Consider the following 26,372-nt stretch of genomic DNA (forward strand, 5'->3'; position numbering starts at 1 on the left):
GGGCTGCACACCCTCTCTCCATCCACACAGAGACGCTCTTGTTCCCTGCTCCCGGTCAGGCCAGGTCCCTCTCACAGGAACTTACAGCATTCCTGGAGGGGCTCGTCTGAGTAGTCTCCGCAGTCATTGTCTACATCACACTTCCAGCTCTGAGGGATGCAGTGGCCATTGGCACACTTAAAATAGCCCGGCCGGCAGGTCCTGCTGGCACAGTGGGAACTGTCTTCGTCTGAGTTATCTCCGCAGTCGTCCTCCGTGTCACACTGCCAGGATTCCGGGATGCAACGTTTGTTGGCACACTGCCATTCGTTGGACTCACACTGGTGATGCTCTGCAAGTGAGGATATTTGATTATCAGCTTGGAAGGTGTCAGGAACAAAAGCTCCTAATTTACACTAATGGATCCCGGAGAACTCGATTATAATTTCTTCTTAGAGGACTTATGCCCTAATGCACTTATTATTAACCAGTACCACTACATGAGCAGTTAGTCCTTGGACTATTATTCTTAAATATCTTTTTCTTGCATGCAGAATTAGGGGATAAGGATTGAATCGCTGACAACCTACTAAATTCACCTTCTCCTGTACCTGTTGCCCTGATGGACAATGGTTTTCAAACTTTCTGTTTGTTGCTATTGCTTATGTGTTGATTTTGGTTTGGAGAGTTGTTTTTTTGGGTTTGGGTGGGGCTTTTTAATTTTTTTATTTTTTGGCTTTTTAAAAATGGAAATATAAATAAATATTACAACTGAGAGTCCCTGTTTAAAATGTGGGAATCCCTCATTTCACCCTCAATGTTAGCTCTCAAAGGAGAGTCTATGCACAGCATACAGTAAAGAACCATCAATATAGACAACTTAGTATCTACCTCAACCATCTTCCTTGTAGAGACCTGGGATTTTTTTTAAACTTTATAAAAATAGATATAGGATGGACTCTGAGGGTTTTTTTCCCCCTAGGATTTTGGACCAGTTTTTGGATTATGACATTCAGAAAATCCCTACAGAACCATAGGCGATCAACTATAGAAATGGGCAAAGAAGGTAGAAAGCAATTCAACACACCACAAAGAACAGAGTCTTCATCGGACCCATCAGGGCAATCCTGATGAGCATTGCATATGAAGTGTGGGCTGGTACAGTTGCCATCCATGCACTGGTACTGTCCTAACCGGCAGTAGCGCTGCGGGCAAGTGATGGGCTCATCGGAACCATCCAAGCAGTCTCTCTGCCCATCACATTTCCACCAGATAGGAATACACCTACACAGAGAAAACAGAGCACTTCTCCTAGCAAAACACCAAGTGGTTAGAGGAGCAGGCAACGACTATCCAGAGAGAAGAAGGCAAAATGGAATTCCAAGCAATGATACACATGAGTTCTCTCCCGGCCCAAGAAGAGGATCAATTAAACCTTGGCTACTGTGGAATATTTTCAGAGAAAACATAACGAGGTGACATGGAACAGGTTTGTTAAGACCCAACACACACTGAAAAAATGCTTTGAGTATGATGATTAAATTCCTGCCATGACAAAGAGTGGAGTGTGTGTTTGGAGCTGTGGTTCTGGAAACAGGGATTGGTTGGGGCTGTCAGCCAGAGGGATATATGACATTTGGGTACTGGCTGGAAAGCTGGAGGCACTAACATTTGTTGAGAGCCTATGTCGTGACGGGTGTATGCTAGATTCTTAACCTAGGATACCTTATTCAATCGTCAAAATAATCTGCCACTGAATCTTAGATGTTATGATTTGCATTAACACCTCCTCTTGACCTCACTCTCTGACTCAGAGCCCCTAGTTGTCAAGGCCTGTGGCCATTGTGAGGGAAATGATCTGTGACCATGTTTCATAACAAATACAAATCATCAAAAATGGATTTGAATGTGTGACCCTGGATCCTCTGGCATAGTTATCTAAGAAGCTAGGCCAGCATATGTTTGAAAAAGACAGAGAAATTCTATCACTCCTGAGGGCTATTTTTCAGTGTACACTTATATACATTCTTGGCCCTGAGACTTTGGACAATTCCTTAGAAATAAAAAAAACACACAGTTCACTTCCTTGCTACAGAAACAAAAACTTGCATGCATGGGCGTTTGGTTCACAAATTCCTCCTTTCATGGACGAAATTATCTGAAGTTAGAGAAAGTTGGACGGTTGGAGATCTAACTTTCCTGGTCGTGGTGCATCCCAAATGAGCCACGTTAATTAGCCAAAATCTTGGTTCATTGGAAAACTCCCATCCCCTGGAGCCTTGAAGTTCAATGTGTGTCCAAGGGCTGGAGAGGCAATGGGGAGAGGGAGAAGAGAGCCTTACATTTCACCGTTGGCACACAGGAATTGGGTGCTAGAGCACCTGGGCAGGCACTGGGTGCTGTAACTATGCCGGACAGTATGGAAGTTATCTGGACACTCGCAAGTGAACCCACTGCCTCCTTCTTTGATGAGGCAGAGATGAGAACAGCCACCATTGTTGGTACTGCAGGGATTAGTCACTAGTGAAAGAAGGAAGAAAATATATGTTCATTCACTTAGAGTATCAAGCACAGACACGCTGATTACCGGCCACATAAAACTCATCACCTCTTAGTAAAAAAAAAACGTTATCCTAGATTCACACTTTGTGCAAAAGTTCATAAAGAGTACATATGGTAGAGTTGTTTTAGCAACCTTGTTGCTAGTACATAAAATTGATTTATGTGCTACCAGAAGTGAGGCTTACTCACTGGTGTTGGGCTAGAAAAAATGTGTCTCCCAAAGTTCTTGGAGAGCAGGTGGGAAATTTAGTTTCCATCCATGTGCCCACAATCTAAGTTAAAGTTTTAATTTTCAGCAGATGCTATATTCTCTCATCCTAAGGATATAGGCAACAGAAGTTGCACAAGAATCAGGTGGATGGATAAACTGAGCAACATCTATACTACTTTTCTGGGCCACAACTCAGAGGTAAAGATGAATTTGAACTTCTGCTAAATAATATGAAGAATATTAACTTCCAGAAAAAAATATTTTGCCAATTCTCATTTTTCCTAACTTCCAAGTTTATCGTATGTTTTAACAAGACACCATGACAAAGCAGGCCCACAAAATCCATTCTATCCCCAAAGAATACTCCAGAACTTGGCTAGATATCAAATGCAAACAGACATTTAATAAATGATGTTTTATAGTTACTATAACTTTCTTTTAAGCATTTCTTCTAAACTAATCATTTCAGTAGATTGATGTTGGTAAAGAAATGATTGTTATAAATACATCCATGTTATTATAATACATTTCTTAGGTGTTACAATTTATTGTGGCTATACAGGAAATGTCTTTAATTTTCAAAGGTGCTTTCTTAAGTATTTAGGGCTGAAATGCCAAAAGGCAACATAACAACTGTTGATTCTTATCAAAAAGAAAGCCCAGAATGATCTTTAAGAATAGAGCAGGTGTTATGAAAAAGAATTGTAAGCAGACTTTTCCAGGAATAGGGGAATAAACTCTAAAGATATTTCCATCCCCTCAACTCTTAGCATTTGCTTCGTAAAAAACATTAGCAAGTAACACCATTCCCAGTATAAATCATGATATTTATGCTTAAAAAACAAAAACAAGAATGGAATGCACAAGACCCTAAAGCAACTGTGCAAAAACTTCCAAATCACTTACTCACCAATTGGCTGCCTGTAGGGATGATACACACGGATGTCATATGGTCTGTGTGTTGTGTTCACCAGTGCCACCCTATTTGACCCATTGTATTTGTTTCCCTTTTCAACTGTCTTTGTGTTCCAATCTGTCCAATAAATGGTGTCTTCAAAAACAGTAATAGCAAAGGGGTGAGGCAGTGTCCCGGTTTCGTACACCGTGTGCCGATGGTAGCCATCCAAATCAGAGTACCTGGAGTTGGAGGAAGGAAGAGTCACTCAGTGAAGATGATGCCCCTCCTCTAATGCCTTTAAGGATAGAGGCTGACAAATCAATGAATAAAGTTCTACCTTCTAGAGGTAACTGAAGTTCAGATCTTCCTCAAAACTTTTAGTCTTCAATTAAAACAAAAACTAAACTTAAAGTTTTTTTGGACTGAATGAAAGATGTAAAAGTTGCAAAAGCAAAGGCTTAAAAATAGGAATAACCTTTCTCAAGTGCTCATGGAACATTATCAAAGATAGATCATATCTTGGGTTACAAATCAAGCCTTGGTAAATTTAAGAAAATTGAAATCGTATCAAGTATCTTTTCCAACCACAACGCTATGAGACTAGATATCAATTACAGGAAAAAATCTGTAAAAAATACAAACACATGGAGGCTAAACAATACACTATTTAATAACCAAGATATAACTGAAGAAATCAAAGAGGAAATCAAAAAATACCTAGAAACAAATGATAATGAAAACACAATGACCCAAAACCTATGGGATGCAGCAAAAGCAGTTCTAAGAGGGAAGTTTATAGCAATACAATCCTACCTTAAGAAACAAGAAACATCTCAAATAAACAACCTAACCTTACAGAAAGAAGAACAAAAAACCCCCCAAAGTTAGCAGAAGGAAAGAAATCATAAAGATCAGATCAGAAATAAATGAAAAGAAATGAAGGAAATGATAGCAAAGATCAATAAAACTAAAAGCTGGTTCTTTGAGAAGATAAACAAAATTGATAAAACATTAGCCAGATTCAACAAGAAAAAAAGGGAGAAGACTCAAATCAATAGAATTAGAAATGAAAAAGGAGAAGTAACAACTGACACTGCAGAAGTACAAAGGATCATGAGAGATTACTACAAGCAACTCTATGCCAATAAAATGGACAACCTGGAAGAAATGGACAAATTCTTAGAAATGCACAACCTTCTGAGACTGAATCAGGAAGAAATAGAAAATATGAACAGACCAATCACAAGCACTGAAATTGAAACTGTGATTAAAAATCTTCCAACAAACAAAAGCCCAGGACCAGATGGCTTCACAGGAGAATTTTATCAAACATTCAGAGAAGAGCTAACACCTATCCTTCTCAAACCCTTCCAAAATATAGCAGAGGGGGGAACACTCCCAAATGTATTCTACGAGGCCACCATCACCCTGATACCAAAACCAGACAAAGATGTCACAAAGAAAGAAAACTACAGGCCAATAACACTGATGAACATAGATGCAAAGATCCACAACAAAATACTAGCAAACAGAATCCAACCGCACATTAAAAGGATCATAGGGCTTCCCTGGTGGCGCAGTGGTTGAGAGTCCGCCTGCCAATGCAGGGGACAAGGGTTCGTGCCCCGGTCCGGGAAGATCCCACATGCCGTGGAGCGGCTGGGCCCGTGAGCCACAACTACTGAGCCTGTGCGTCTGGAGCCTTGCTCTGCAACAAGAGAGGCCGCGATAGTGAGAGGCCCGCACACCGCGATGAAGAGTGGCCCCCGCTCGCCACAACTAGAGAAAGCCCTCGCGCAGAAACGAAGACCCAACACAGGCAAAAATAAATAAATAAATAAATAAATAATTTAAAAATAAAAAAAAAAAGGATCATACACCATGATCAAGTGGGGTTTATCCCAGGAATGCAAGGATTCTTCAATATATGCAAATCAATCAATGTGATACACCATATTAACAAATTAAAGGAGAAAAACCATATGATCATCCCAGTAGATGCAGAAAAAGCTTTCAACAAAATTCAACACCCATTTATGATAAAAACCATCCAGAAAGTAGGCATAGAGGGAATTTTCCTCAACATAATAAAGGCCATATATGACAAACCCACAGCCAACATCATCCTCAATGGTGAAAAACTGAAACCATTTCCACTATGATCAGGAACAAGACAAGGTTGTCCACTCTCACCACTATTATTCAACATAGTTTTTAAAGTTTTAGCCACAGCAATCAGAGAAGAAAAAGAAATAAAAGGAATCCAAATCAGAAAAGAAGAAGTAAAGCTGTCACTGTTTGCAGATGACATGATAGTATACGTAGAGAATCCTAAAGATGCTACCAGAAAACTACTAGGGCTAATCAATGAATTTGGTAAAGTAGCAGGATAGAAAATTAATGCACAGCTTGCATTCCTATACACTAATGATGAAAAATCTGAAAGTGAAATTAAGGAAACACTGCCATTTACCACAGCAATAAAAAGAATAAAATACCTAGGAATAAACCTACCTAAGAAGAAAAAAGAACTGTATGCAGAAAACTATAAGACACTGATGAAAGAAATTAAAGATGATACAAATAGATGGAGAGATATACCATGTTCTTGGATTGGAAGAATCAACATTGTGAAAATGACTCTACTACCCAAAGCAATCTACAGATTAAGTGCAATCCCTATCAAACTACAAATGGCATTTTTCACAGAACTAGAACAAAAATTTTCACAATTTGTATGGAAACACAAAACACCCTGAATAGCCAAAGCAATCTTGAGAAAGAAAAACGGAGCTGGAGGAATCAGGCTCCCTGACTTCAGACTATACTACAAAGCTACAGTAATCAAGACAGTATGGTACTGGCACAAAAACAGAAATAGAGATCAATGGAACAGGATAGAAAGCCCTGAGATAAACCCACTCACATATGGTCAACTTATCTCTGATAAAGGAGGCAAGAATGTACAGTGGAGAAAAGATAGCCTCTTCAATAAGTGGTGCTGGAAAAACTGGACAGCTACATGTAAAAGTATGAGATTAGATCACTCCCTAACACCATACACAAAAATAAAGTCAAAATGGATTAAAGACCTAAATGTAAGGCCAGAAACTATCAAACTCTTAGAGGAAAACATAGGCAGAACACTCTATGACATAAATCACAGCAAGATCCTTTTTGACCCACCTCCTAGAGAAATGGAAATTAAAAACAAAAATAAACAAATGGGACCTGATGAAACTTAAAAGCTTTTCCACAGCAAATGAAACCATAAGCAAGACGAAAACACAACCCTCAGATGGGAAAAAATATTTGCAAATGAAGTAACTGACAAAGGATTAATCTCCAAAATTTACAAGCAGCTCATGCAGCTCAATATCAAAAAAACAAACAACCCAATCCAAAAATGGGCAGAAGACCTAAATAGACATTTCTCCAAAGAAGATATACAGATTGCCCACAAACACATGAAAGAATGTTCAACATCATTAATCATTAGAGAAATGCAAATCAAAACTACAATGAGATATCATCTCACACCTGTCAAGAGTGGCCATCATCAAAAAATCTATAAACAATAAATGCTGGAGAGGGTGTGGAGAAAAGGGAACCCTCTTGAACTGTTGGTGGGAATGTAAATTGATACGGCCACTATGGAGAACAGTATGGAGGTTCCTTAAAAAGCTAAAAAGAGAACTACCATATGACCCAGCAATCCCTCTACTGGGCCTATACCCTGAGAAAATCATAATTCAAAAAGAGTCATGTACCACAATGTTCATTGCAGCTCTATTTACAATAGCCAGGACATGGAAGCAACCTAAGTGTCCATCGACAGATGAATGGATAAAGAAGATGTGGCACATATATACAATGGAATATTACTCAGCCATAAAAAGAAACGAAATTGAGTTATTTGTAGTGAGGTGGATGGACCCAGAGTCTGTCATACAGAGTGAAGTAAGTCAGAAAGAGAAAAACAAATACTGTATGCTAACACATATATATGGAATCTAAAAAAAAAATGGTCATGAAGAACCTAGGGGCAAGAGAGGAATAAAGATGCAGACCTACTACAGAATGGACTTGAGGATATGGGGAAGGGGAAGGGTAAGCTGGGACAAAGTGAAAGAGCGGCATGGACATATATACACTACCAAACGTGAGGTAGATAGCTAGTGGGAAGCAGCCGCAGAGCACAGGGAGATCAGCTCGGTGCCTTGTGACCGCCTGGAGGGGTGGGATAGGGAGGGTGGGAGGGAGACGCAAAAGGGAGGGGATATGGAAACATATGTATATGTATAACTGATTAAATTTGTTATAAAGCAGAAACTAACACACCATTGTAAAGCAATTATACTCTAATAAAGATGTTAAAAAAATCAAAACAAAAAAAGATAGGAATAACCAGAGGAGTTTAAAGATCACTAATTCCTAACCACAGCTGCTTTCCTGCTGATGCAGCTGGTTCAGCTCTTGAAGGTTTATAACCTCTTATGTTGATGTTCTCCATGAAGCATTCTTTCGATATCCTGGGATGAACACTGTTTCCTAAGCCATCAGAAGAAATCAGAGGAAAGCAACCTAAAGCTGGACTTCTGTCTCCTCAGGAAGACAAGGGGAGAAGCAGTTTTTGGAGACAGCTTGATTCTCAGTATAACCTGAGTGGTATAGACTAGCTGAGCTAACCTAGAGGCCAGCAGGGTTAGCTTTGTACACACTGGTAGCACATGTATTATTAATCATGACCCAGACATTATTAGTGAATCTAGGTCTCATTCATTCCTCTGAACCTATGTCAGAATACTGATATTTTAATATTTAAAAAACTGGGAGCAGACCGTAAAACTCACAAGAGGTGGAATGAGCTAGCAACTAAAGAAGTTGATAACATTAGCCATGTGATGTTAGAAATTTTTTCTAAAGTATCATAATTTATGGAAACTTAAAGAAGGCATAGGAAAACCTGAATATCTTCTTGACCTCTGTTAATAAGACTGCAGATAGATGACCAGAACTTAGTCATTATCTGTTTCTTTAAAAAGGTCATAAACCAGAAAGCAGTCTTGAGGCCTTCCCTTCAGTTCTTGCATGATCTCGATATAAAGAGCTCAGATACTTTTATGAGTATTTTTTGTCAAGTGTAATTTTTTTCAAAATAAAGTTAATAGAATGACAGGATTTTTTAAACCTTTAAAATAGCTCTAGTGAATTAACGACAATTCCCTGCTTTTGCATGCAACAGGCTGTGTATCTGGGTACTAGTTCATAAATACCCAGAAGACATTACCATAGTCCAACTAGGCCATAATTAGCAATGTCCCGAAATAAACATGTACTGCTTGGCTAATAATTTGTATTAGCTTTTTTACAAGGAGTATTTTTCATTGAACAGTATAATTTTTCCAAGTCTATTAATCATATATTTGGGAGGGTAGGGCAAGGGACTTAAGATGAGTTGAGCACTAAGCTGACTACCATAGGGGAGAGATTACTAGCTGCTTTTTTTAGGAGTATAAGTAAAAGCACCAAGACAAAATCCTGATCTGTATGACTTCAAAGTTCATGCTCTTTCTCTTGCACCATACCTCAGAGCTTGGTGAATTGCCTATAGGCACTTTAGTTAGAAGTGACTTCCAACAAACAGGCCAGTTAGAAGCTGCCTGGGAAAAATACACTGGCAACGCAAGCACTGGTGTTTGGAGTCAGCAGTCACCCAGTTTGCTTTATTCTTTTCTAAGTACGTACTCAATGTAACCCAGGTGGGCATCTGTCCAGTAGAGTAGATCATTGGTGTAATCAATGGTGAGGCCATTGGGCCACTTGATCTTGGTAGAAATAATCACAGACTTATGGGTTCCGTCCATGCCTACTCTCCCAATGTATGCTCGGTCAGCCCAGTCTCCCCAGTAGACATGCCTGTTGGAGCAAACACAAAGGGTCAGTCCCTGAAGCCAAAAGAACTCAGTGGCAAAGACATAAGCTTTCTCCAATTAGAGAAATGGAGTTTACATCCTACAGAGCCTCTCACAAAGGAAAGAGAACTAACAGAAAATAATCTAACAGGGCATGATGCACAGGAAATGCTCAGGAATGAACATGATTAACTGGGGATTTCAGTGGATTTGACATGGAAAGTCCAGTAAAGGTGGGTTGTTGTTTCTTTAAACCATAAATTACTTGCATGCAGCCAACATATGTGACTGTGAAAGGGAAATGGTGTGTCATGGCAAAGAAAATAGAATCGCCGTTGAATAGCCTTCGAACAAGCCATGCTTCTACCCATTATACTAAGCCATTTACCAGGTAGGAAAAGCAGAAGACAAACTCCAACAAGACACTGGCCTTGATATCACTACGTGAACAGCCTTTCTGGTAACAGAGGTGGAAGAAGGGCATGAAAGAAGAGCCCAAGGTTACAGGGAGACAATACCCATATCGAGGGTGAAGGGCAATTCCTCTGGGATTCTCAATGCAGAAGGTGTTGTTGGCATCCACACAGTGCTCGGCCAGCTTGCGGCGGTATCGACCATTGAGGTCAGAGACAGAGAGGCAATTCAGGTGGGAATCCACCCAATACAGCTTTCTGAAAATGGAGAAATGGAGAACCAGGAGTTATAGCCATTTTACTTGTGAAACAAGGCACATTTAGCCACACAATTTCCGATCCAAGCACTTTTCCCCCAGGCAAACAAGGACAAGGGGAAACACAGTTGACCTTCCTGCAGTGAGACAACAAAAGATGTAAGAATGTGTGCTACTCTTCCTATTGTAAGGTGATGTCACCTTACAATAGGAAATTCTGGGGCCACACTTCACACAAGGATTCTACCTTTACTTGCTTCATGCAGCAAAAGGCATCTTCCCCAAGCAATGTTCCAGGCTTTAGAGGAGCAGGGAAGCAGAAGTGAGAGTGATCAATGAGTATCGTGAACTACAGTTTAAATGGTGGAGTCGAGGAAACAAACTTGTCTAAGTGTTATCATTGAGACTGCACAAGGGAACTCTGAATCATGGCATCCTTCAGATAAAGAAAAACCTGACCCCCTCCCTGGCCCTGTCCCAGTAGGCTGGCAAAATGAGTTTCTTACCCTGTGCCAAGTTTTACTTAAACTCAGAAAGCTTTAGAAACTTATTAGAATCTCTTACCTCAAGGATATTTCAGTTCTGAATATATTGCTATTCAATAAAATCCATTTATTTTCTATAAGGCAGGGTTCTTAATCTGGGGTCCTTAATCTGACACCAGGGTAGCCTAGGCTCTGGGGCGGGGGGTATACCCTCTAAAACTGATGCAAAATTGTATAAGCATAAATTTGTTAAGTGCTTTTATCCAGCAAGGGGTCTGTGGGTTTCACCAGAGTCTTAAAGTATCCATAACCTTCCAAAGGGTTCAAAACTCCTAGAATGAGTGTCATTTGAGATCTGATAGTCAATTCTTATTGAAACGATTTCTCTTCCAAAAGACCCCAGTGTCTCCTTGCCAGAGGTAAGCCTGATCCAACCATGCGAGGTGTCAGAATATTTAACTGTTAGGACAGTAGCATCTTTTTAGGCTTGGGGATGAGGGAATGAGTATGCATAAATGCAAAAGCCTTGTTATTTTTTTTTTTTTTTTTTTTTTCTTTTTGCGGTAGGCGGGCCTCTCACTGTTGTGGCCTCTCCCGTTGCGGAGCACAGGCTCCGGACGCGCAGGCCCAGCGGCCATGGCTCACGGGCCCAGCCGCTCCGCGGCATACGGGATCCTCCCAGACCGGGGCACGAACCCGCATCCCCTGCATCGGCAGGCGGACTCTCAACCACTGCGCCACCAGGGAGGCCCAAAAGCCTTGTTATTTAATTCAGTTGGGTAAATCCTGATGTATGAGGTGGCCACAATATTAGATTCCAACATTGTAGAGGGTAATAATAGGAATAATAATAGCAGCCATCTATTAAATGCCAAGCCCTGGGCTAAGAACTTTTTAAAATATTATATTATTTAAGATCTTATTCCTGTTTTCTTGATGAGGCTGCTGAGGCCCAGAGGTTGCTGATTAGTAAGAGCTAGAGCAGGAATTCAAGACTGGCTACACCACAGGGCACTCCACTCTGTGGAGCTTACTGCCAACTCGTTAATTTCTCTGTATTCCACAGTCAAAACAGTGACCCAGTGAACAGAATACGGAGAAGACACTCCATGCCCACTCCAGGAAAAATTAAGAGGACTGAGAACTGGCACAATTTTCCACTGTGCATAATGGTGCTTTGAAAAACTTGTATATCAAGTTTAAGGGCCTTGGAAACCAAACATCCTTGAGTTCGCTATGAACATCTTTATTGATATTGGGGAAATTGTTTCAAATTTCACTGTAATTAGTATCTTAGAACTGTCCCCTACAAACTTAAATGTGACTGGGTTCTATCCTGCCTTGTGTTTTAAGGAATGTTTAGCCTGGCTGTGCTCCTTCTTGAACATTTGAGAAAATGCTTCGGTCATGAGACATTTTATCCTACCCTCACCCTAGACTTTTTTGCTCCATTTTCCTCAGTACCACACATGTACCTAATTCTTTCCCCTGGTCAAGAACATGCCTAGAGTGAGAGGAAAGTAGCTGAAATCCAGGGGGAAATATCATCCTACCAGTTTTGGGGAGAGAGGGCTGAATGACAATATCAAGGCTAAAATATTACCTTTCCTTGCATCGCAGCAAAGGATGAGATAGAAACAGTACCACAATTAGTTCTCTTCCCGCAAATCATTCATCACTATGCTTTTTGACACCCAAAAGAGCCACTATATATAAAATACTTGTATTCACATGATCAATATTTTATTCATTTTTCTGTAGGCAGTTCTTGAGCACGTATGGCAGGCCAGTTACTATTCAGGTAGAACTAAGGGGCCAATTCTCCATCCCCCATCTTAGGATCTTTACCCTTAAGATGGTCAAACAGAGAAGATGAGGAAGAGTCCCCTGTAGGTCTGGGGTGACTGAAGCAATAATATTTGCAGGCTAAGTGCCTCCAGCTTCATGTCAACCACAAAGCCAAATATCTGATAGATTCGATATTCAATAGAGATGTGAAGAAGTGTGGTTGAGCTGGTGGAGTTGAATTAAAGTATCACCGTCTCCCTTAAAGATGCTCAGAGTTTCAAGTCAGCCATTCTCTATTTTACAACCAGCCCAGGCTGCAAATAAATAGCATTGCAAGCAGCCTGTGAACGCCAGGAAAGCAGGGGCTGTGTCTGTCTTGTTGACCTCTAGACCCCAGTTCCTAGCATAGCACTGCATGCAGGAGGCACTTAGGCAACAGCTTTAAATGACTGAATGCACCAACAAATGCATGCATCATCCCTTCACGTCACCTCCAGTTAACTGAATGGCCAGTAAAAACAGAGCTCTTTCCTCCTTTGTGATGCCCCTCCCCATGAAATTGATATCATAAATCCTTAAAATCACTAGATTTTAGGTTCTGTGGTATCCCATTTGATTATGAGGTACATAGCAGAAAAAACAAAAACATGCAGAAGCATTAAAATGTATCCACCTATTAACCCAAGTTGGAAAAGATCAGTTCTCTGTTAGGATGGAAACATGGTTTGGATACTTTTTTAAAAACAAAAACCCTTTTAACTCTTAAAAAGCTCCTCAGTTTTTTCTTACCTGGTAACCCAGTCGACAGCTAGACTTTCTGTACCTGGTAGATTGTACTTTAGGACTGTCTCCCTGTTTGTCTTATTCAGAAACATTCTCTCAATGACTTTATTCTCTATATCAAGCCAGTACAATCTCTTTTCTATTCGGTCAAAATCCACTGCCACAGCATTACCCAGTCCTTGCAAGATGAGGGAGTATAAATGGCCATCGATAGTTAGATTTCTCAAATAGTAACGGTTGCTAAAGATGAGATCGGGCTCGATGTTGCTGTTCTGCCGGCAGGTCTTTCCATCTGGTTCACGGATGTAGCCTGGGGCACACTTGCAGATGTAAGAGCCCAGTACATTCTCACACTTCTGGCTACAGACAAAGGGCGTCTCCTTGCATTCATCAATATCAACACAAGTCCGCTTGTCAGACAACAGCTTGTAACCAGGGTTACAAGAACAATAGAAACTGGTTAAAGTGTCTGTGCAATTGTGGTCGCAGCCACTGAGTGAAGGGTCATTGCATTCATTAACACCTGTAGGTAAAAGACAGTTATCAGAGAACCTAAGTTGACAGCAATGGATCCACCATAATGGTCCAAAGTCAACCTTCCCACTGGACAGACCCAATCCTTTTCGTTTTGCTTTGTTTGGACAGACCCAATTCTTAATGAATCATGCTAAAAGAAGACAGAAAAGAAGGGATTTCTAAAGGCCCTACATTATTCAAAAGTCACTCTTACTCAACTTCCTCCCAATTTGATCCTTCACCAGTGGTTTTAACAACTAATACAACCAACAAGTTTGACTTCTAATCCTATACCTGCCAATCTTCTTTTAATCGATAAATTTAGAAGTAAAACAGCAGGAGAGAGGAGAGCAGAAGGGCCCACACAGTGGTGTGCTGGTAAAACAGGTCTGGGGTGTGGGGTGGGATGGGGGGAGTGGGGAGCTCTAATTTGTAGCCTCTTCCATTTCAATGGTGCCACGACTCACACCATGGCCAATTTCAGGCTCCCAGTGTGACGTCCCTGAATGTGGAGATAGAAAGAGAAGCGCTCACTTGACTGAGTCTCACAAAGGGGATGAGCCACCCAGCACCCCAGGAGGGTACCTCTGGCTGGTCCTGTGACACATGGCCATTCTCATTCAAAAACTAACTACACAGCGGGGAGAACATTACCTTAAGAGTCTGTATTTTATAAATTCTAGATTGGTTTACTTGTGGGAGTTCGGTGGGGGTGGGGGGAGGGGCTGCCAGTTAAATTCTCCCCTTTAGTCACCTGGGGATGAAAATTAAGAACAGGCTAAGGGGACTTCCCTGGTGACGCAGTGGTTAAGAATCCACCTAACAATGCAGGAGACACGGGTTCGAGCCCTGGTCCGGGAAGATCCCACATGCCACGGAGCAACTAAGCCCGTGTGCCGCAACTACTGAGCCTGCGCTCTAGAGCCCACGAGCCACAACTACTGAAGCCCACGCGCCCAGAGCCCGTGCTCCGCAACAAGAGAAGCCATCGCAATGAGAAGCCTGTGCACCGCAACGAAGAGTAGCCCCCGCTCGCCGCAACTAGAGAAAGCCTGCACACAGCAACGAAGACCCAATACAGCCAAAAATAAAAATAAATAAAATAAATAAATTTATTAAAAAAAAAAAGAACAGGCTAAGGAATCCTAGCAGAGAGGCAGTGAAGGCAACAAGTCATTGCAAGAGGCCAAAGAGAATCAACACTCTCTGCTGTTAGATACCGATGGCCTGAATTTGTTCATCTCCTGTTCTATGTAATGACTGCCTAACTCATGAATTAGTCCAAAAAATGTTTGTGACTGACCTTATATACCAAGAAATCCTTGCTTTTTGCTAGACAAGCAATAGTAATTTTCTGGCAATGTTCTACTTAGAGAACCAACTGACAAGTCCTGCTAAGTCATGAGGGGTTGAAAATCCACATTCAGTCCCCCTGGTTTCCTTTTCCCCGATCTTCTGTTATACTCACCACATCCTTTCTCATCACTGTTGTCTAAACAGTCATCTAGGTGGTTGCAGACTTTCACCATCTCAATGCAGTTCCCATTGTCACACCTGAACTGATGAGGGGGACACGTGGTCTCCGGGGTGTGACACAGGTGCTCCAGCTCATCTGAGTCATCTCCACAGTCATTTTCCCCATCACAGACAAAGGCCTTATAAATGCAGAGCCCATTCTGACAGGTAAAATGGACCTTGTCGCAGGCAGGGTACACGCAGTCCCTCTCATCACTGTAGTCACCACAGTCGTTGCGCCGGTCACACCTGTGTCGTGAAACCCAGTACCACTCTTGAGAGGGTTTTTAAAATACGTTTCCAGCATTTAAAATCAGAATATTTCAGGTGAAAATCCAGATTCCCAACTTCCCTCCAAACAAATGACGCTGACTAGTGTCTGCATCTCTTAGCTGGAGCACTTGCCCCAGGTCCACTTCACCTGCCCCTCACTGTCATCTGGTTGACCCTGAGCCGCAGTGCCCAGACCCATTTATCATCATGCTCACACCATTATTCTTCTTACAGCAGAGAGAAGAGAATGAAGTATTTCTTGTACCTATGTCTCTACTGCAAGTGGAAAACCAAGAGCCTCAGCTACCCCAAGAAAGAACTTTCTTCTAGCAAGCCCACTTCATTCATCTCTCTGGCCCTCTGTGCAAGGTCACATTATGACCTTCATGGACCCTAGGCACTTCTGCCTTCAGGGGCCCCTTCCTCCATAGTCAAATTTATAGAGTCAGAAAGTACATTGGTAGATGCCAGGGGCCGGGGGTTAAGGGGAGTGGGGAGGGCGAATGGGGAGTTAGTGTTTAAAGAGTACAGAGTTTCGGTTTAAGAAGGTGAAAAATTCCAGAGATGGATGATGGGTTAAGAGTTGCACAGCAATGTGAATATACTTAGTGCCACTGAACTGTACAATTAAATATGGTTACAATAGTATGTTTTATATTATGTGACTTTTACCACCATAAAAAACATTTATAATTAAGGACCACATTGGTATAAAGCCAGATATATTAATATATATAATTAATATATTATAATATATAATTAACATATATTATTAATAATTATTATATATTATATATATAATTAATATATTAATATATTAATATTATTTGGTATTAAAATACTTTCTTTGACCTAAAATTTCTCTTTTTTTTTCTTTTAATTTTAAAAGAAATCCAAACATTTTCATAGACCACTAAAAGTACCATGGACTCCAGGCCCCAGTCCTGCCTCATGGAAGTTTGTTGGTAGATTGTTTAATCCCCAATTCACCTGAACCAGTCGGGGATACACAGTCCATTACTACAGGTGAACTCCGTTTCAGAGCAGGATCTCCTGGTGCAGTTCTGGTGCTCATCATAGGCATCAGAGCAATCCGCATCGCCATCACAAACCCAAGATTGAGGGATGCACCTCCTGGATGGAGACACGCTACTTACACAGAGAAACTCAGAACTTGAGCAGCTGTGACTCTCTGAAACCAAAGCACATGAGAATCAGAAATCACATGAGAGCTCATTCTAGAAGTCAAATTCATCCTGAAGCATTATTTATCTTGCTTTACATTACATAATAGTCTGAGGGATGAAAGGAAATGAAGGGGAAATAGGTAGACAAACTACCCTCCCAAATTTTCATTTTAATTGTTTTGGATCTTTGATTTTTTTCAGAAGTAAAAAGTAAAGATAATAAAACACCTCATTTAGTTTTCCATAAAATTAATGTAAGGTCACATTTTTCCCTTAGGCCTATCAAAACTACTCACATTTTATTAATTGGATACCAAAAATCCCTTACATTTGGTAACATTTTTTAGTTTACAAAGTATAATCACTCAAACACAATGTGAGATAGGCATTTTTATGCCAGTTCTACAGATGAGAAAACTGAAGCTCGCAATGGTTGACTAGATAGCTGAAAGTCATAGAATTTTCCAAGAAGCTAGGGCTTCTTTCCTAGGTATATAGGAGCTGTGTATGTCAATAAGAGTTGTCAGAAACCAAGACACTGTTAGGAAAGAGCTAAGATGCTAACATGTAATCATGAAAGCCTGCAGAATAAGATATGGGTATTTTATCCAATCTCACTGAGGGTAAAGAGGAGACAAGAGGAAGGGAGTCTTGGTGAGGAGATATGGGAGAAAAGTATATGCTACAGCCCATGTTTGTGGAGCTGCCAACTACCCATTTCATAGAATATATGTAGAACCATGGACCACCACCAAAGTCATGGACATATGAGGTAACAATCAAATGCAAACATCATGGAGTCATTGTTTTTATTATTCTACCATGGAAAGACACTCTATCAAGACACCTTAGCTAAGAGTTCTATGCTCTGTTGGTAATGGGAGATGGTGTTCCATAGTTTGTTCCATAATTCACTTAAAAGGAATGACCCCCCCCACCCCCTAATAGCTCTAGGGTAATGGATAAAACTGGAGGCACAGTTAATTGCAACACTATTAAAACTGCTATTAAGAGTGGCCAACGAATTCTCTTTATCTGCTCTAGAAATGTAGGACATTATTTCCATTACCTAAATGCAAGAGAAAAAAAGTAAACATTAAAATCATTTTTCATCATTTTAAAGCATTTAAGTGGATGATATCAAACATTCTTGAGCGTAAAAATAAAGGTAACATTCTACCTGTGTGCATTGAACAAAGAGGAACCTCTCTGACAACCATATACTTCAAAGACAGAAAAATAAATCTACTGAGTTTCCCTAGAATGTGACAATGCAGAGGAATTGATTGTTTGTACTTACCACAGTGGTGTCTTTCATCCTCATCACTCATGTCCCCACAGTCATTATCACCATCACAGACCCACTCTACTTGGATGCACCTGTTATTGTCACACTTGAATTCATCACTGAAGCATGTTGGCTCAGAAAACTCTGAAAAAATATAAAAAGCACTCTTGGTGAGAAGAGTGGTTTGCAGTCCAGGAATCTTGAGAGAAGCCTACTACAGCATGGGCTTTCTAGAACACCCATTAGAGTTCTTTAATCATATCCCACATGTCAACGAATCAAGTTGTCATATGCCAATAAACCCAGAGACCCCTCAAAATTAGCCTAGGGCTAAAGAAAATTTAATTTTAACCACTAAAAATACAGCACAATAATAACAGTAAGGAGAAACATGACCTTTCATAAGCTGGTAAGAAAAGAGTACATATCAATACAGTCTTTGAAAGAAACATATCCCCTTTGACACAGGAACGCTACTCCTAGAGATCTAGCCTATAAGAATCTTCCCACATATGCAGGATGTTCATGCTAGCATTATGTCTTATAGTGAAAAAATGGAAACAACCTAAATATCCATCAGCTGGGAAAGGGATAAAAACACATGGAACACCCATACTTTACAGCAATATTCAGCAGTGCAAAGGAATGAGATAGAGCTGCATTTTCTAACTGACAAGATACTGTTAGGCTAAAAAAAAAGGGGGGGGCGGAAATTGCAGAAAAAATATATGTAGTAAGATCCCATTTGTGTTTTAAAAACTACATGTCAGGATATATAGATAAAGATAAGAAGAATTCACACTTAATAGTGATTATGTCTGGGGAGGGAGGGGACTGTAGGAGGGTGAAGGAATGGGGATTTTACTCTTTTATATACATCTTATTATTTCTTTAAAATAATATCTGTGTATTGGATGTTCACCAAACTTATTGTGGTAATCATTTCATGATGTATGTAAATCATGCTCTATACCTTAAACTTACACAGTGCTGTATGTCAATTATATCTCAATAAAACTAGAAAAAAATATCTCTGCATATTGTGAGAATGCAATCATATTAGATTGTGTGTTTACTTCTATTTAAATATGTCAGACAGTTGGTACTAATTGCTATTACTATGACTTTGGTTCCCATGGAGAAGTCTGGAAACTATATTTATTCTTCATATATTTGAACCAATAGTTCATATATTTAAACCAATCTCTAAGACTATTCTACCCACCTAACAGTTATTAATTATTTCCTTTACAGATCCTCAAAACTCTATGTGCCCTTTGTTTTCTCAAAACTCTCAGTGTTGGGGAAAAAGAAATTAGCAAAGAGCTTCTAATACCACTTTCTATTAGCCACAGAATTTGAACCTGAGGGAAAATAGGAATAGAAAATAGTCTGAATTCAGCTGCAAAACTAGGCTAATGGTCTTAAGAAAATACCCCTCCAGGGACTTCCCTGGTGGCGCAGTGGTTGGGAATCCGCCTGCCAATGCAGGGGGCACAAGTTCGAGCCCTGGTCCGGGAAGATCCCACATTGCCGTGGAACAACTAAGCCTGTGCGCCACAACTACTGAGCCTGTGTGCCACAACTAGTGAAGCCTGCACGCCCTAGAGCCCGTGCTCTGCAACAAGAGAAGCCACCACTGTGAGAAGCCCATGCACCGCAACTAGAGAAAGCCTGTGCACAGCAACGAAGACTCAATGCAGCCAAAAATAAATAAATAAATTTATAAAAAGAAAAAAGAAAATACCACTCAAAAAAAAAAAGCTTTATATGTGATGGTACTTACTGCAGTGATATGTATAATACAGGAAAAAAATTAAGCAATCTAAATGCTTAAAATAGAGGCAGTTAACTCAATGATCATATAACCACTCAATGGAATATCACACAGCCATTAAACAGAAGTCTGAAGACTTTGTAACAGGGGTCAGCAAACTCTCTCTTAACCAGACAGTATATATTTTAGGCTTACAGGCCATATGTTCTCTGTCACGCCTACTTGACACTGCCATTGTAGCAAAAAAGCAGCCATAGCCAGGATGTGGCTGCATTCTAATGAAACTTTATTTATAAAGACAAGCAGCTAGCCCATGGCCATAGTTTGTTGACCCCTATACAGCAATATTGACAGACAAAAAAGCAATGTATTAGATTTTACCTTTATATTTTAAAAATTATGTAAAAAAATTGTGCATGGATATAGATTAGGGCTTGCAAAGGTAAATAGTAGCCTTCAAACAGAAGCAACACACAACTGCCTCTAAGAATATAACTAGAAAGTCCTTGGAACATCTCAGGAAGCTCAGATGGCCATGGGACCCTACCTCCTCAGCTGGCACACAGAACAGGAAGAAATATGTGCCCCTCATATGCCCCCTCCACCTGTATATGATGATTTCAATCACTCTTGGATCCTCCCACAGTCTTATGGGTCAGAACTCAGCCAAATTCAGAAATTCCAATTCAGAGTCAATTACAATTAATTGAGTTCTACAAGCCAGGCAGGTACCAGGTGCATCACCAACATACTCTCTTCTCATCTGCATCGATCAGCAACCTCCATATCCTGATCAGCAACCCAACCAGTGCGCTGCATGAACAGGTTTTTAATGAATGTCTGCTGAGTGGTTTCAGCAAGGAGTGCAAACATTCCGCAGCCAGAATCATAGTCTATATTTGAAGTAGTCGGAAGAGGGTCTCCAGCCGCATTACAATGTTTTTCATGCTTGCTTACTCTCTTACCACAAGTGTCAGGTTCATCAGAGCCGTCAGAACAATCTCTTTCGTGATCACAAAACCAAAAGCTAGGAATACAGGATCCAGATGTGCAGTGGAACTCATCGCTCTTACATGACTTAGAGACTGCAGGAGGGAAAGAAGATAAAACCCATGAGCAACACACAAGCTTGTTCCTAATAACCTGCCTGTATCTCTGATCTGGATACGAGTTGCCAAGAAAGGAAGGCTGAGGCCTGGGAAATGAGTTTTTGTATAAGTTTTCCATTGGGAGGGAAGAGTATGGGAGAGCAATACCGCTCCAGTTTCCCAGAATTTTTTTCTAAGTTCTAGAAGTTCAAAAATGAATTGCATTTGTTAGAAATACCAAAAGACTATTTTTTGACACATGAAATCACAAATTATAGATAAAAGAAAACTTGGTTCTATGTTTTCTGCCATAACATAAAATAAAATAAATGCTATTGAAAAGCAAAAACAACAATATAACCAAATCTGAGTTCACCCTACACACAATCTTTTAGCCATCTTAGACCATGATTCTAGAGAGTTAGCAAAGTTCTGCTGTTAATCATCCTTATAATTCCTTTGAGTAAATTACTCTGCCTACATGTGAACATTGATTCTTTTCTCGCATAACCTGAGGTAGTTCTGGTCTAATGTGTTTTCTAGATTTTCTGCTACATCTTGCTGCTGTTTTTACAACTGACTCCTGCTCTTGGACTGTAACCTGGCCTGGTGACAATCACTAAGTCCTTAAAAGATGCATCTGTTTACACCAATAGTCTCAAAATCATCGTGCTTAAGAAAGGCCATTTAGTTTAATAGATACAGGAAATTATTTGATTAAACCAAATGGCTAAATATGAAATTAAGGTTTCTGAAAGTCAAACATATGAAAAAGAGAGAAAAATTCTTTCAGTTACTAATGGCTACTACAAATGTATTGAGAGCAAATACAAGGGCTCAATGTGCAAATTCTACCTGGAGTTGCTGAAGACAAAAGGTCTTTAATTGTAGAAAGTTAGGCATTAGAGCTGGTCTCTGGAAGAAATATTTGGAGTCAGGCATCCAGCCAGGGAACAGAGAGAAGGGGCTTCTTATGTCCCTACAATTACATCCTAAAGTAACTGCCTACGGAATCTACTTACGAGGTCAATTTGAGATGACAAATTGAAATTAGCCCAAACACCCAGGCGATGTATCTTTGCATTAGCTCAAGACATGCATCCCTGGAACCACAGAAGGAAAAGCAGTTTTATCTTACCACAGAAAACGGGGTTTTCATCACTCATATCTCCACAGTCGTTGTCTCCATCACACAAGAAAAGATGAGGAATACAAACAGTTGAATTCATACATTTTACGTATCCAGGCTGGCACGTGCGATCAGCTTGAAAAAGACAACCAGATAAACATTTGGAACTTACCCACCACATATACATCATACACGTCCACGCTAACAGATCTATTGCAGAATCAAACCACCAGAAGGGAAGGATGTTCAAAGCTATCACAGAGGCATGATCCATGACACTTATGGGATGCCATACATTCTACAGTAAAAAGAGATATTTCCAGCTGATACCGGAGGCCATGGAGGAGAGGGGAGGCTGCTTTATAGTTTTAATTGTCTGTTTCATTATTTAATAGCATCAGCATGACTCCTCACTCTTGGTTAAATAAAATGATGGCATATCCACACAATGGAGTAATATGTAGCTGTAAAAAGGAATGAAGAAGATCTCTGTATATTGATAAGGAATGATGGTATGATCTCCAGGATATATCAACAGTAAGAAAGCAGAACACTAGGCTATCTTTTGTGTAAGAAAAATGATGGCAGTGTGTATGTCTAGCAAGAAAGAAATGCTTACACTAAAAACAACAACAACGATGAAAAGATAAAACTAATGAAAATTGTAACCCCTATGAACAGATTGAGAATAGTATGGAGGGAGCAGGGTGGAGAGGACAAGGATGAAGGGCTTCCGTGAATGTACCTTGTCATATAATTTTGACTATGAAACTATGCACATTATTTTGTATAAATAAACATAATGAAATAAAAATAGATAAAGAAAAGCAATTCCTAAAATTTGGAAACAGTAACAAATGACTGCGTATTCCTAGTGGGAAATAATCTAAGAACAAGAAGGACCTAAAATCTTTAATTATATTTGTGTGGTTAGTTTGAAATTATTATAGGCATGTTGAAATTATTATAGAATAAAGCAAATAAGTGACTATGTTAATGTCACTTATTACAAACCAAGATTTTTAAGTAAAAGAGACATGATTATAAAAACCAAAAGGTAAAAAACCTGTTATCCCAAATTAAAATGGAAAATACCAATATCATTTTTTTCCCCTTAAGAATCGTATTTCCTAGCTCTGTCCAATAAAAAGGCCTAGAAGCAATAAAAGCCAAATAGGAATGGGTAATGCAACACTGTGGTAATTTTTAAATACCACAAAAGGAATGAGGCCAATTCTAGGTCTGAGAGAGGAAATGTACAAGTCTGAGCTATGGAAGACTGAATGGGGTCAAGTCAAAATAACAGAGAACCCAACTTTACCAGGGTTCCTGATGGCCAAAGATAGAACAACTAAGCACCGAAACCAGTAACTTACTTCACTGCATTAAAACTCAAAAACGTAAAAATCCATGAGTTTAACACAATAGTAAAAACAAAACAAAGCAAAAACTTAGTGCTCATTGGTCACCAACTCATTACTCTCAAAAATGACAAAGGGAAAGAATCAGACATTTACCCTGCAGAATTTTATTTCAGGGTAACAAAATAGTTAATAAGGGAAATTTCTTCTTTATGGAACATCAGCTAATAAATGAGCAAGGAACAATAAAATTTTAAAATGCCTATTTTGTAACCCTTAAAGTAATAATGAATTTATGGAACAACCATCCATGGATGCTAAAACCACTGGGTGAAAGGTTGAAGGGAACTTCCTAAGGGAAGATTCAGGCTGACTTCTAAATTCACTAATTAATTTCATCCTCACTTAAAGTGGAACAATCAAGCATTATGTGCTTCATTATGTGATACGACAAGAAATAGCTCCATCTATGGAGTGTTCTTGCCCAAAGAATTGAGTCTAATGTAATCAAAACTCTAGGCCTCAATTCCAGCCTAAATCAATGTGTAGACCTTGCCTGAATCATAATTTGAACAGAGCAACTGTTGACATTTTGGGGACAAGTGATAAAATTTGAATTTGGACTGAGTACTAGAGGATATCAAATAAGTATTGTTGATTTTGTTGGGCATAATACTGGCATAGTAGTTGTTTTTCAAAAGGTCTTTATCAGTGATATGTATGTCTGGGAGTAAATACTCAAAAAAAAGTTTGGGGGCTTCCCTGGTGGCGCAGTGGTTGAGAGTCTGCCTGCCGATGCAGGGGACACGGGTTCGTGCCCCGGTCCGGGAGGATCCCACATGCCGCGGAGCGGCTGGGCCCGTGAGCCATGGCCGCTGAGCTTGCACGTCCGGAGCCTGTGCTCCACAATGGGAGAGGCCACAGCAGTGAGAGGGCCGCGTACAACAACAATAACAAAGAAAAAGTTTGGGGAGATAGATGAAACAGATTGGCCACTTGTTGATAAAAAAAAAAAAAAAAAGCACACCCAAATAAATATTGTGGTTAAGTGCCTACAAAAGCAATGGAGCATGTAGATATACCCAAACTAAAAATACATTTGTGCTCACGCTCCGCCCTTTTGTTTTCTCAAGATTCTAAAGTGCAAATCCCAGAAATTTTGGAAAATCAATTCACTAAAAAGCAATTTACCAGAAAAACCAAAGAGACAAATCATTTCAGTCAACACTGTACTACATACCTTTTTGCACAACAAACATTAAACACAACACATTAATCAATCATTTTTGTCAGTAACCACTGGTAAAGCTTTAAAACAGTCAGATGTATAAACCAAGGAGAAAATATTGAACGTTAAATAGTCAATGGTTGTATGGATCCATAAATATAGGTGAATAATTCAAATACTAGGTAGAATTGTTTTAAAAAATCACTTAGTAGACTGTATTAAAATGAAATGTATGTTTCAGATGAATACTATGGGTTTTTTTCTCAGAAAATGCATTGTCTTTATATAAAAATTTCATCTCCCAAGCTCTAAGACTTCAAGACTCCAAAGCACAAGTACTGAAGATGAACTTACAGCAATTTTTCTCATCTGAAGCATTGTGATCATGGCAGTGGTCCATCCCATCGCAGACTAAGTGAAGCGGGATGCACTTTCCATTATTGCAAGTAAATTCCGTGGTTTCGTTACAAGCCCTGAACAGGCACCCTGCCTCATCACTGTTGTCACCACAGTCATTGTAGTGATCACAACGATAACGATATTGGACACATCGCCCGTTGGCACAGGTGAAGCTTGTCAAAGGGCAGGTGTGATACGCTAAGAGGAGGGCAAAAAAAACATTGAAGAAGCTCTGGATTAAAGCATCATCCCATTTTCTAAAAAGATACAAGCAAATAAAATAAGACACTTTGGGTTTACCTTCCAAGGCAAAAGCTGCAAAACGCACTGCATGCAAAGTGAGATAACATTTTAAAGTAGTTAGATTAAGCAAATATTTTGTATGCTTCTTTTAGCAAATGAAGTATTTTAAGCAAATGGCAAAGTCACTCCATTTCTCTACCATCTCAATGTATAAGTTTATCTCAATCACATAAAACTTAATCCCGTTAAGTTTTCAAACACAATGCTTTAATGTGATTGAGGCTCAGAGAGGTTACGTAACTTTCCCAGGGCTCTACAGACTGTAAATGGCATCCAGCACCACTATAGAGGTGCTTCCTAATAAAGCATCATATACTACTTCACAGCACATATATCAGCTTATGTGTGATTTAAGCAAAGTGCAGTCTAGATTCTCAGAGTAAATGTTTTTCACTTCTAAAAGGACCAAACGCTTGGTACATTGTGAGTTCTTAACAAAAGTTCCAAGAGTCCAACTCACCACAGAGAGTTTCCAGCTCGTCACTGCTGTCACCACAGTCATCGATGTCATTACATTTCCACTGCTCTGGGATGCAGTGCCCACTGAGGCAGGTGAACTTGGAACTATGGCACCTTGTACCATTATCCCGGATGCAGTACTTATTGTTGTTGGCCAGGTACCAGTGGCCCTCGTGTGGACACTGGCACTCAGGGCCATTTGGACCTGAAGAAAGGTAGGCCCAGGAAAAGCTAAAGATTTGTGTAGCAAACATTCATATTTTCTCCTCCAGAAGGGCATTGGCAACAGCTTCTATATTAAACACACTATAAGACAAGCCATGGAAACTCTACTCTGAGTCATTTTTCCATCAATAAGAACCACCACCGATTTCTAATAAATGTGGCTACTTCACCTTAATCTTTAAACCACTATCTCTTGTCTTCACTGAAACGTTAGCAATGATTCTACCTTCTCAGCAAAAACTGCAAAGCAACAGTCTCAAAAGGCACGTCTTCCTATGAATTTGTTTTGTTCTCTATAAAACACACTTCTGAAGCACACATCACACTCTGAAA

General features: G+C 39.9%; 1 protein-coding gene across 1 annotated transcript in view; it reads right to left on the reverse strand.

The window, feature by feature from the left end:
* LRP2 (LDL receptor related protein 2) overlaps positions 1-26,372 on the reverse strand; it is a gene marked incomplete at its 5' end in the record, with an annotated part of 199,062 nt that overhangs the window by 38,810 nt on the left and 133,880 nt on the right. Inside the window, 14 exons of the mRNA XM_082630147.1 lie at positions 86-331; positions 1,067-1,263; positions 2,322-2,499; positions 3,663-3,889; positions 9,399-9,569; positions 10,084-10,236; positions 13,298-13,814; positions 15,276-15,571; positions 16,586-16,787; positions 18,083-18,214; positions 20,813-20,932; positions 22,074-22,199; positions 25,008-25,250; positions 25,816-26,019. Coding sequence (XP_082486273.1) covers positions 86-331; positions 1,067-1,263; positions 2,322-2,499; positions 3,663-3,889; positions 9,399-9,569; positions 10,084-10,236; positions 13,298-13,814; positions 15,276-15,571; positions 16,586-16,787; positions 18,083-18,214; positions 20,813-20,932; positions 22,074-22,199; positions 25,008-25,250; positions 25,816-26,019 — 3,012 coding nt within the window. The remainder of the gene's footprint in view (positions 1-85; positions 332-1,066; positions 1,264-2,321; positions 2,500-3,662; positions 3,890-9,398; positions 9,570-10,083; positions 10,237-13,297; positions 13,815-15,275; positions 15,572-16,585; positions 16,788-18,082; positions 18,215-20,812; positions 20,933-22,073; positions 22,200-25,007; positions 25,251-25,815; positions 26,020-26,372) is intronic.

Source organism: Mesoplodon mirus, assembly GCF_964341445.2.
Source record: "Mesoplodon mirus genome assembly, chromosome: 8".
Lineage (NCBI taxonomy): Eukaryota > Metazoa > Chordata > Mammalia > Artiodactyla > Ziphiidae > Mesoplodon > Mesoplodon mirus.